At 38.4% G+C, this 13306-nt stretch overlaps 1 protein-coding gene across 1 annotated transcript in view; it reads left to right on the top strand.

Moving 5' to 3' along the window:
- EEA1 (early endosome antigen 1) overlaps positions 1-13306 on the top strand; it is a 129878-nt gene that overhangs the window by 83598 nt on the left and 32974 nt on the right. The window contains exons 12-14 of the mRNA XM_069584181.1: positions 614-763; positions 2209-2328; positions 10873-11076. Coding sequence (XP_069440282.1) covers positions 614-763; positions 2209-2328; positions 10873-11076 — 474 coding nt within the window. The remainder of the gene's footprint in view (positions 1-613; positions 764-2208; positions 2329-10872; positions 11077-13306) is intronic.

The raw sequence follows: 13306 nt of genomic DNA, 5'->3' as shown, positions 1-13306 counted from the left end.
GTAAAATTAGAGAAAATAAGGAATCCAAGAAAGTGACAGCTCTTAGCCCCCAGACAAGTTTCTTCTTTAGTTTTAGCTAGGTGGCAATTTTAAAGTTAGTGAAATCACCTAATATTTTAATAAATGTTCATTCCTCTGTTTTATTTAGAGATTGTGTGCCAGTTTGAGGACTTGAGAATGCTGTGTGCTCTATTCAGTACCCAAATGTAAGAAGTCAATTGTGGTGGTTCATGACTATGGAAAAGCAACAAGAATCATTTTGGAGTTTTAAAATACTAGTGGAATAGGTCTGAGTGTGTCTCAAGTGTCTTAAGTTTTGTTTCAAGCTCCTCAAGTGATTGCAAGAGTTATCTTTAAATAAGAGCCTTAGGTTCACTGTGTGTGTGTGTGTGTGTGTGTATGGTTTTTAAAAGTGTAAAAAATCTGAAACCTTTGATATGATTAGTTTTATGTGAGTCATCATAATTTATGTGATTAGGTTCCTCTAAAGTATCATGAAAATTAATATATTTATATTGGTGAAAAATAAAACATTGTTTGGAAAGTAGGTGGTAGTAATAATGATGATCAACGTGTTTATACACATATATGTACTTTTTTCCCTTTTCTGAAGTTACATAGCAAACTTCTGGAGACAGAGCGCCAACTAGGAGAAGCTCATGGAAGGCTGAAGGAACAGAGACAGCTTTCAAGTGAAAAGTTGATGGATAAAGAACAACAAGTGGCTGATCTACAACTCAAACTTTCTCGTTTAGAAGAAGAGGTAAGCTCACGTTTCAGATGAGTTTCTTAGTACCTTTATTGATAGATTTGAAGTGAGTGAAGTCGCTCAGTCCTGTCCGACTTTTTGTGATCCCATGGACTGTAGTCTACCAGGCTTCTCTGTCCATGGGATTTTCCGGGCAAGAGTACTGGAGTGGGTTGCCATTTCCTTCTCCAGGGGATCTTCCTGACCCAGGGATCGAACCCAGGTCTCCTGCTTTGCAGGCAGACGCTTTACCCTCTGAGTTACCAGGGATCTTAAATGTTGTTGTGCTTAACCTTTTTATGGTCATGAACTTTAATTGAATTTTTTTTTTGTTTGATAAAGTTAAAACATCTCCAGTAAAAATATCCTATTATTAACTACATTAAGTCATTTTTGTCGTGATTGTATTCCCTAAAGTTCTCAACAAAAATGTACAAAGAAGGCTATCTTCGGCTTTAGGCAGGTTAAATCCTTGGGGGGAACCTGTCAGGCTGCTCAAGAGGAGTCTTTCTACCCAGGAAGGACCATTTCCTAATGAAACTGAAAAATGAACAGCTGCTGATAGCATTATTGACAGATAGTTGGTACACATAAACTGAGTTTGTACTTAAGGATTTTCTCTTTTAAAAACTAAGCATAACATTGAATGCTATCCTAATTTTAATCTGTGGTTGCCAAAAATGGTAACTATTATTTGGTTCAAGTAAAAGGTATCATTAAACCGTGTCTTTTATTAGAATTGAATAAACACTGAGAGTTAAAATCTATAGCTGCATCAAAAGATTTTCTTCTAGACCCAAATATTAATGTGTAGATTTTGCTGTTGTTTCCTAGTAAGTGACAATTATGATGAAAATCCCATGGACAGAGGAGCATGGTAGGCTGCAGTCCATGGGGTCGCTAAGAGTCGGACACAACTGACCGACTTCACTTTCACTTTTCACTTTCATGCATTGGAGAAGGAAATGGCAACCCACTCCAGTGTTCTTGCCTGGAGAATCCTAGGGATGGGGGAGCCTGTTGGGCTGCCGTCTGTGGGGCTGCACAGAGTCATACACAACTGAGGTGACTTAGCAGCAGTAGCAGCAGCAGCATGATTATGAAAAAAAGTAAAACAGATACTGATACTGTTATTTAGATTATTACAAAAATTTGTATATAATTTCTTGATCATGTTAGCATATGAAAACAATAATAAACTAAATGCCAACCTGGAGAAGGAATTTTATTTTTTTCAGGATGAGAATCTATTCTTAAAAAAAAAAAGAATCTATTCTTAAGGAACAGTTTCTTAAATTTTGAGGTTAAAATTCTGTAAGTAATGAGATACTGCTTTTAAAGTTATAATTTAATTTTCTATTCAAACTTGAGAATTGTGAGATTTGAAGTAATACCAGATGTTTATATGACAGCATTATGCCCTTAAAATTTTAATTGACAGTCTACAATTTTTTTTTAAGTTGAAGGAAAAAGTAACCAATTCCACAGAATTGCAGCATCAGTTAGATAAAACAAAGCAACAGCATCAAGAACAACAAGCTCTTCAACAAAGCACTACGGCAAAACTTCGAGAAGCTCAGGTAAACAGTATTTGAATTTTTAGCCTTTTAAACAAAGATGAACCAAGTCATTATTCTTTTGTTGTGGTGAAGCTGGATAATGCAAAGCACTTGATTATATAGAGTTTTGATGATTTTTAGTATCTGGATAGTTGGAAAATCCTTTTCCTTTGATTGCTATGTTGAAAAAATTCTCTAAATATAAAAAATTTACTATAAATATATTATTAAATTTTATATAAAATTAAAATTTATTAAAATTCTTTTAAAGAAATTGACACTAAATTTAAGATATTATTTAGATTGTTATTTATGCATAATACATTATTATTTATTAAAAATGACTTCTCTGAAAAATTAAAAAATGACAAATTTCTTAGTTTAATTAATTCAGTAAAATATAACATTCTGTATTTCCTGTGATGGAACTTACTATTTATTGGCCATGTCTTTCCCTGTTTCAGCACTATCATATGAACATACAATTCATTAGAACTGTAGTTATAGGAATGTAAGTGATTGAGTTAAATTTGTACAGATTCTATAGTATAGCTCAAAAAATTAAAATAAGTTAAATTTTTGTTTTGATATGGAGAGAGGAAGATGGTACCCAAATGTCTGAAGTGAATTTGACATTGATTTATTCTGTAGTCTTCATTAATTCCTTGAATATTATGGAGTGCTATGTGTCAGGCACGGTGGTAAGTGCTAAAATTAGAGTGCAGAGTCAGACACAGTACCTGCTTTCTGGGAAATGGCAATGTAACGATACGCAAGATAATGCTGGAGTTGAAAGGAGGCAGGAGGTAATATGCCTGTCTTTCTTGTCTGTCTTTGGATAGTGGCAAGGAGTCGAGTGGATAGAGATCCAAATATTCTATTCATTTATTTGTTCTTTCATTCATTCAGTCAACAAATATATATTAATGTCTCCTCTTAACCATGGAAGTGATTTTGTGCATATGGTGGCAGAGAAAACAGACAAAAATGTCTGTTCTTGTGGAGCTTAGTGAGGAAGACAAACAGTAACCAAGGTAAATAGGCAAAATATATAGTGTGTTAGATGTGGTAAGTGGTATGGAGATAAGGGTAAGTGGTATGGAAAAAAGGGATACGGAGTAGGAGATATCTGGGGAGCTGGAGGTGGACTGCACGGTTAGATAGGGTTGCTAGGGAAGGCCTCTGTGAAAGATGAAATATCTAAAGGAAGGGAGGGTGTGAGCCATGCGGATATCTGAGAGAAGAGCATCAATGCTTTAAAAGACCCTGAGGCAGGAGTCGTTCTTAGGCACATCAGGAAGCCAGTGAGTAGAGTGGTGTGAGCGATGAGCGAGATAAAGGGGGCACAGTCGTAGAGATCTTAAAGGATCAGAACATGCTGAGCTTCATTGGTAATTTTAAGGATTTTATTATGAGTGAGATGAGGAGTCACTGGAGGGTTCTGAGCAGTGGAATAGCATGATGATACTTCTAATTTCACAGGATTACTCTGACTACTGTATTGAGAGTAGACCATAGGGACACATGAGTGGAACAAATAAATGAGCTAAGAGACTACTTTAAAAATTAAGAAATGGTGTGGCTTGGAACAGAGTGTAAGTAGTGAAAATTAGTCAGATTCTAGATATACTTTTAAAGGTGAGGCTGACAGATTTACTGATAGACTGATACGGGGCACCAACGGAGAAACCAAAGAGGATTCTAGGGATTTTGGCTTGGCTGGCTCGCAGAAGGGAGGTCATACAAGATGAAGACTGGGAATCCTTTGGATTTGGCAACATGAGGTCATTGGTGACGCTGATAAAGAGAAATTTGTAAAAAGAAGGAAGGAAATTTAAATGTGAATTACATAAAGACTGGGCAGAAACTGGAGTGGAACTTCATCTAGGAAGTGTTTCTTCCTTAAAAACCAGAGATACTTATATGTTTATAGTCTAGGACAAAGGGGCTAGTAGACTGGGGGTAGTTGAGGATACTGGAGAATGGAAGGTGACTGAAGGAATAAGGCATTCACACATTGTGATGTCACCGATAACCGTGGGTGGTGGTAAATTCACACTTAGCCTCTGAAGGATATCCTGGGAAGACTGAGGAAAGGTGTATATATGTGTGTGTATATATATGTGTGTGTATATATATGTGTGTGTATATATATGTGCTCTGCATGTATATGTGCTGTGCTTGGGCACTCAGTTGTGTTCAACTCTTTGTAACCCCATGACTGTAGCCCACCAGGCTCCTCTGTCCATGGGGGATTCTCCAGGCAAGAATACTGGAGTGGGTTGTCATGCCCTCCAGGGGATCTTCCCAACCCAGGAATGGAACTGGGGTCTCCTGCATTGCAGGTGGATTCTTTACCTGCTGAGCTATCTGGGAAGCCCATGTGTGTGTGTTTTACTCATTTATTTATTGAGTGTAATTGACTTAGTGTTAGTTTCACATGTACAGCAAAGTGATTCACTTCTCTCCTCTCTCCCTCTCTCTGTATATATACACACAGATACATATATATATAAAATCTATAACATATAATAGATTTCACATATAGTTTATATATATGTACACATATGGTTTATCAAGGTCTTTCCCTTTATAGATTATTGCATAATGTTGAGTATAGTTGCCTGTGCTATAAGTAGGTTCTTGTTGGTTATCTGTTTTATTTATGTTGTTGTTCAGTTGCCAAGTTGTGTCCGACTCTTTGCGACCCATTGGATTTCAGCATGCCGGGCCTCTCTGTCCCTTGTCATCTCCCAGAAACTGCCCAAGTTCATGTCTGTTGAATCGGTGATGCCATCCATCCATCCTCTGTCTCCCTCTTCTCCTTCTCCCTCCAATCTTAACCAGCAGTAGAGTCTTTTCCAGTGAGTCGGCTGTCCACATCAGGTGGCCAAAGTATTGGAGCTTCAGCATCAGTCTTTCCAAATAGTATTCAGGATTGATTTCCTTTAGGATTGACTGGTTTGATCTCCTTGGTGTCCAAGGGCTTCTCAAGAGTGTTCTCCAGCACCATACTTCGAAAACATCAATTCTTTGGCACTCTGTCTTCTTCATGGTCTAACTCTCACATCCATACATGACTACTGGAAAGACTGTGCCCTGATTATGCAGACCTTTATTGGCAAACTGATGTCTTTGCTTTTTAATATGCTGTCTAGGTTTGTCACAGCTCTCCTTCCAAGAAGCTTCTTAATTTTATGGCTGCAGTCAACCTCCACAGTACTTTTAGAGCCCAACAAGAGGAAATTTGTCACTGCTTCCACCTTTTCCCCTTTTGCTTCTTGACCCACATACAGGTTTCTCAGGAGACAGGCAAGATGGTCTGGTATTCCCATCTCTTTAAGAGTTTTCCACAGTTTGTTATAATCCATACAGTCACAGGCTTTATAGCATAGTCAATGAAACAGAAGTAGATGGTATTTTTTTGGAAATCCTTTGCTTTCTCTATGATCCAGCAAATGTTGGCAGTTTGATTTCTGATTCCTCTGCCTTTTCTGAACCCAGCTTGTACATGTGGAAGTTCTTGGTTTACATACTGCTGAAGCCTAGCTTGAAGGATTTTGAGCATAATTTTACTAGCATGGCAAGTGAGCACAATTGCCTGGTATTTTTAACATTTTTAGTACTGCCCTACTTGAGAATCAGGATGAAGATTGACCTTTTCCATTCCTGTGGCCACTGCTGGGTTTTCCAAATTTGTTGACATATTGAGTGCAACACTTTAATAATATCATCTTTTAGGATTTTAAATGGCCCTACTAGCATTTCATCACCTCCACTAGCTTTATTGGCAGTAGTGCTTTCCAAGGCCCATTTGACTTCACACTCCAGGCTCTAGGTGAGTTCTTGCACCATCTTGGTTATCCAGGTCATTAAATCTTCTTTGTACAGTTCTTCTGTGTATTCTTGCCATCTGTTCTTAATCTCTTCTGCTTCTGTTGGTTTTTACTGTTTCTGTCCTTTATGGTACCCATCTTTGCATGCAATGTCGCTTTGATATCTCCAGTTTTCTTGAAGAGATCTGTAGTCTTTGGCCTTCTGTTGTTTTCCTCTATTTCTTAGCATTGTTTACTGAAGAAGGGCACCTTGTCTCTCCTTGCTTTTCTCTGGAACTCTGCATTCATTTGGATATACTTTTCCCTTTCTCACTTGCTTTTCGCTTCTCTTCTTTCCTCAGCTATTTGTAAAGCTTCCTCAGACTACCACTTTACTTCTTGCATTTCTTTTTCTTTGGGATGATTTCCCTGACTGGCCTAGTGCCTAGTAGTTTTCTCTGCTTTCTTTAGTTTAAGACTGAATTTTGCTAGAAGAAGTTCATGATCTGAGCCACAGTCAGCTCCAGGTCTTGTTTTTGCTGACTATATAGAGCTTCTTCATCTTCAGCAGCAAAGAATATAATCAGTCTGATTTTGGTATTGACCATCTGGTGATGTCCATGCGTAGACTCATCTCTTGTGTTGTTGAAAAAGGGTATTTGGTATCACCAGTGCATTCTCTTGGCAGAATTCTGTTAGCCTTTGCCCTGCTTCATTTTGTACTCCAAGCCAAACTTGCCTGTTACTCCAGGTATCTCTTGATTTCTACTTTTGCATTCCAGTCCCCTATGATGAATAGGACATCATCTTTTGGTGGTAGTTCTAGGCTGTCTTGTAGGTTTTCATAGACCTGATCAGCTTCTTTGGCATCAGTGGTTGGGGCATAGACCTAGATTACTGTGATGTTGAATTATTTGCCTTGGAAATGAACTGAGATCATTCTGTTGTTTTTGAGTTTTCATCCAAGCATTGCATTTCAGGCTCTGTTGATTATGAGGGCTACCCTGTTGGGGAGCGTTTAACTTTAGAATTCCTGTATGTTGTTTTCTGTTTCTCATGAACCCTCTGTCCTTACCAGTTCCTGGTAGACAGGAAAGAGTAGAGCGGCATGCTGTTCCCAGGACTGAGGTCATGGGATGGAACGCATGCATGGATTTCCTTCAGTAACCTGTTACCCTAAGGGAAAACTTTAGTCACGACCCCCTTACTCACGATATGGATTGCCTTCTGGCCTTATGACGATTGTTGTTCCTTGTTGTTACCTTGGCAACGGTTGATATACATCTGGTTTTTGTTCTTTATTTTTTTGAGTCTTTGTAGAACTGTATATATACTCACACAAACATGATTAAAGCACCCTTGTTCCACCAGAACCTGGGTCCCCGTGTCTGTCTTTCTCTCTGGCTAGTTCTCTGGAGCGTGGAAGCCTGTCGAGCTCACTTTCCTGCCCGGGCTTTCAAGACCTCCCTAAGAGGGCGCCCTGTGCCTTCATGAGTGGCACAAGCCCTGTTCTAGGGCTTCATTGGCGTTCCACGTAACCCAGGGAATACTGGTCTCTTTCTCTCTATATATTTTTCTTTCTCATTGTCAACTCTGATCTGCCAAGTTCCAGTCCATTAATGGACCTTTGCTGCTGCTGCTGCTGCTGCTGCTGCTGCTGCTGCTACTGCTGCTGCTACTGCTACTGCTACTGCTACTGCTAAGTCACGTCAGTCGTGTCCGACTCTGTGTGACCCCATAGACGGTACCCAACAGGTTCCTCTGTCCCTGGGATTCTCCAGGCAAGAATACTAGAGTGGGTTGCCATTTCCTTCTCCAGTGCATGAAAGTGAAAAATGAAAGTGAAGTCGCTCAGTCATGTCCGACTCTTCTACACTACCCTATTTCTTCTATGGGACTCTTGCCCACAGTAGTAGATAATAATGGTCATCTGAATTAAATCTGCCCATTCCCATCCATTTTAGTTCACTTACTCCTAAGATTTTGATGTTTGCTCTATTGCCATCTCCCCATCTCCTTGTCCATGTCCGATTTACCTTGATTCATGGACCTAACATTCCAGTTTCCTATGCAATACTGTTCTTTGCAGCATCACATTTTACTTTCATCACCAGACACCTCTGCAGCTGAGCATCATGTCTGCTTTGGCCCAGCTGCTTGTCTTCTGCTCTTCCCCAGGAGCATATTTGACACCTTCTGACCAGGGAGACTCATCTTTTGGTGTCATATCTTTTTGCTTTTTTATACAGTTCATGGGGTTATCATGGCAAGAATACTGGAGTGGTTTGCCATCCCCCCTCCAGTGGACCACGTTTTGGCATTATATATTATTCCATTATATTATATATGCAATTTCATAGGTAAGGTGAAGAAAAATCATGGTAGACCATTCCTGAAGATAACCCCTCCCCTCCTTGGATAAAGTTGGAATGGTAATAGTTGAACTTCAGGTAGGCTGAGATTATTAGAGATTAAACTTTTAAGTTGATGTTCAGGGGTATATTGAGGATGAAAATTCCACTCAGTGACAGGAGTGAAAAAATGATTCTGAGTATGTAATAGAGGTTGGAGTCTAGAAATCTGTGGTGGCATCAATCTGTATAGCTTTGTGATTTTGCTCTAATACTACTCAGAAATGTAGGCATGAAGAAAGCAGATTGCAACACTGATCTAAGGATTGGGCTTTTTTGGGGTGGCTGTTTTGGCAATTTGTGGGTAAAAGGAAATGGAGAATGTAGATGAAAGAATAGTTAAGGTAGTTCATATCCATATGTGAGGTTCAGGAAGAAAAACTGTATATACTAAATAAGCTAGAAGAAAATTGAGGTTAATGTCTCTTTGAAGAGCAAAAATGAGGTCATGAAATTGGAAGACAGGAAGTTGTGCTCACAGAGGAGGAGAGTTGACATATTTTTATCTAGAACAATTTCAGGTGATTGAGAAGATCCTGCATATGGGTTTTGGAGTAGAATGAGTAAAGGTCCAGGAATTAAGATGCTGTGAATGTTGAAGCTGTATTCTTAATTCTCTATGTATTTTGTATTTCCCAGGAAATTGGCAGAAACTGGGATTGAGAAAAAGACTAAATCAGGTCTCAAGTCTTCAGTGAATGAGGTAGGGATTTTTAGATGATGGCAACACAGCATAGACATAGAAAATGAATACATAATTCCCAGAGCAGCTTAAAATTTTTATTTGAGGGAGAGATTAATGGCAGTGAGGAAAAAAAAAATCTAGAAAAAGTCAACCTCTTCTGCTTGCCCAGTAGAACAGTCCTTACATATCAGAGAGGGCTGATAGGGAATTGGCACCTGTACAGGGGGAACCAAATTTCAGTTTGGAAATAGAGTTAGTTCTAGAAAAAGCTTAGGCCTAGAGCTGTGGTTCCAGAAGATTAGTGGATTGTGCAGAGAGGGGTCTTAGTGGCAGGAACAGATGATGAGAGCAGAGATGAGATTGCTTTTCATTGTTTTGTGATTGAAACTTCGAGGATGAGAAGCGTGTTTGAGAGTGACTGATCTCACCTGTTTTACTGTTGGCTGGCACACATTGTTGAGGGTACCATCTGGCTGCTGGCTCTGTCTCAGCAAGGTAGTGTGGGCTGCTGTGAAGTTTGCAGAAGGGTTCATTAGGGCCTTTTCTGAGTAGAGGCTCTCTGGCTCTCGTTTGGCTCTCTTGGAATGATTAAGGCAGAGGCAAAGGCTGTGACTCAGATAGCTCTCAACATGAATGAGTGTTGTTCTGGGTGTGGTGGGCTACTGTAGGTACAACATGGAGGCCCTTGGTAAAGTCAAAAAGAGGGATCCCTTAATGTAGCTATAGAAGAGTCCAATTGGGTGTTGAAATGAGCCTTCATGAGTGTATATGCATTAAAATTCAATGACTTATTTTTCTGTTCACGCTGTAAATATCTTAGAATACGTGTGTCTTGGATACATTGATGATAAAACAGACCAAAATCTTCACCTCCTTGGAGTCTGCATTCTTGTGACAAGGTAGAGGCAGATAAACATGAAAAACAAGTGAATTATTTAGTGTGTTATAAGATAAGTGCTATGGAAAGAAAAACTGTTTACTAGAGGGAGTATTGGTTGGTTGGTTGATTCAGTCACTAAGTCGTGTCTGACTCTTGTGACCCCATGGTCTATAACCCGCCAGGCTCCTCTGCCCATGGGATTCTCCAGGCAAGAATACTGGAGTGGGTTGCCATTTCCTTCTCCAGAGGGAATATTGGGAAAGGCTGCAATTTAAAATGTAATGATCATGGTAGGTATGATTGAGAAGGTGGCATTTGAGCAAACATTTGAAGAAGAGGGAATGAGCCATTTGACTTCTGGGGGAAGTGTGCCAGGTAGAAGAGATGATTAGTGCAAAGGTTCCAAGGTGAAAGTGTGCTTGGTGTGATTAGGAATAATCAGGAATAATGAGGAGTCCCATGTGTCTCAAAATGGATTAAACAAGAATTGTAGTAGATGGTGAAGCCAGAGTATTAGAGTAAAAATGTGTAGTAAGAAGGTTTTTATTGGTTATTAAATTTTAGTTTATTATCAGTAATGTAGGTTTTATTGTTAAATATAGTAGTTTAGTTCTAGTTATGTAAGTTTGCCATGTTAAAATGTAATGATTAGTAAAAAAAGAAAAAAATGTAACACTGAGAGTTTGAGTCTTAAAATTTATTATCAGTCATTTTGTTTGAGGAATAAGTTTTAAGTTCTCTATCCTTAAGGCAGTAGTTTTTAATTCTTTACAGAATGATTTGGAACAAGTACTACGTCAAATTGGTGATAAGGACCAGAAGATCCAGAACCTTGAAGCCTTATTACAGAAGAGCAAAGAAAATATTTCTTTACTAGAAAAGGAGAGAGAAGATCTTTATGCAAAAATTCAGGCTGGTGAGGGAGAGACTGCTGTTCTTAACCAATTACAAGAAAAAAACCATACATTACAAGAACAAGTAAGCTTGTCAAGTGTATTCTGTTTCTAAAATTTACTTTTATCTCTAAATCTTACTAAGTGGTTTCTCTAAATAATTCTTCTATTATTTTTAGTACTTTTAAATTTATTTTGTATTTCTGACAAATACTTCTTTTACCTCAGAGGTGGGTTGCTATTGTAGTGAAACTAAGTTAGCATGATTTGATGAGAGAATTCTCAGTTCATGTCCCAGGATGTAATTTATTACCTGTGTGACCACGAGCAAATCATTTCACTTTGTTGGCTCCTTTGAAAAGTATAGTTAGCTCATATTGAAAAGTTATTAATAATATGTTATCTCATGGCATTTTGTGATGTTTTGGAAAAAGGTGAGTAACAGAATATAAACTGAACTACTAATCAAGTGTTAGTTGTTACTGTGTTACTGGTTAATATCTAGGCTTAGTGGTTACCTATATTTTAATGATGTATGTTTTTGGAATATATAGCTAATAATAATTTTGGTAACTAGTTGCCTTATTCTAATATCTGCATGTTAGTTTAAATGAAGCTTATAAAATTTAGCTTAATACATTTTCAGGCTGTAAAGAATAGTCACTTACCAAATAGTCACTTTTTGGAAAGAATTGTCCAATAAGGGAATTGTAATTATCTAAATGAGAAAGTATTAAAGAATAAGTCATTTCAGTTTTCTAATTTGAGTATTAGAATATAACACAAGTTTTTTCCTCCAGGTTTCAAAGTTAGCCTTAGTTACCAGTTTAGTTTTTGGTTGAAAGTTGCATACAAATTAACATTGCTTATTATACAAACATGATCAGAAAAGTGTACACAATTTTGAAGAAAGAATAAATAATGTACTTCTGCTTCTGGCCATGTTGGAGTAACTGATACCTCTTTAGTCCTCCCACTATAAACAACTGGAAAAGTGGAAAAAACTGTGTAAAACTAGTTTTCAGACATTGCACAACAAATGCACAGCGTTTTCATCCCTGAGAGAAGAGAAGCAAGTGAAGTGGGCCTTTTGACTATTCCAAATTTTGACCTGGAGACAGTTTTCATACTGGTGCAGGGTGAGGGAATCCAAGGAAAGCACAGTGGTCTCACTGAACTAAAGCATAAGAGATTTGAAATTCAGGGAGACTGAACTCAAATTTGCAGACAGAATGTCAGAGAGGAAGGAACAATGTAGAGATAAAGGTCCAGAAATCTCTGTAGGGATTTGCTTGAAACTTTAGCTGAATGCTAAGCTTTATACTCTTAAGGAGAGATTCCGTGGGGCCAGACAATGAACAGTTGTTAGGAGCTGCAACTTAAAAATGATCAGAACTCAGAGAGCTTCGGAGAAGGCAATGGCACCCCACTCCAGTACTCTTGCCTGGAAAATCTCATGGATGGAGGAGACTGGAAGGCTGCAGTTCATGGGGTCGCCAAGAGTTGGACACGACTGAGCGACTTCACTTTCGCTTTTCACTTTCATGCATTGGAGAAGGAAATGGCAACCCACTCCAGTGTTCTTGCCTGGAGAATCCCAGGAATGGGGGAGCCTGGTGGGCTGTCGTCTGTGGGGTCGCACAGAGTCGGACACGACTGAAGCGACAGCAGCAGCAGCAGAGAGCTTGGAAACATTCAGGTCTTAACCAGTCAGAGAAGAAGGACACTTGGGGGTATTCAGTAGAAACGCCAGTCATGTCACACTTTAGAATTAAAGCCGAATTAGCCCTAGATTAAAAGCTAGTGTACATAAGCATGGGAATGAGCCTGAAAATTTCAATCCAGCTGAACCACAAGTATATTAATTTCCTACTGGAGCAAAATTCAATATTCTTTGAAAGAAGACAACAAATTTCAGACTTGTCATAACAAATATAAAAAAATTACTGGATAACACAAAGTGGAAAACATACGAACTATAAGTAAGAGAAAAGTGATTCAATGGAAATAAAACCTGAAATAGAGGATAGAGTCATCAGATAAGTACTTTAACACGGCTTTTAAAATATATGGATATAAAGAAAAAACAAATAGAAGTGGAAACAAAAAAATAGAACTTTTTAGAGGTTAAAAAATACCTAAAATGAAAATTTCACTGAATGAATATATTAAGTGGAAAAAACAATATCAGTGACCATTAAGACAAGGTAATTGAAACTGTCCACAGTGAAGCCCAGAGAGACAGAAAAACTGGGGTAAAAAATGAAGAGCGCCTTAGTGACCTGTAGGATAGCAACATGTAGTCTAGGATATAG

Source organism: Ovis canadensis, chromosome 3 (genome assembly GCF_042477335.2).
Source record: "Ovis canadensis isolate MfBH-ARS-UI-01 breed Bighorn chromosome 3, ARS-UI_OviCan_v2, whole genome shotgun sequence".
NCBI lineage: Eukaryota > Metazoa > Chordata > Mammalia > Artiodactyla > Bovidae > Ovis > Ovis canadensis.
The sequence above is the reverse complement of the archived record's forward strand: the minus strand, read 5'-3'. Positions and strand labels throughout refer to the sequence as shown.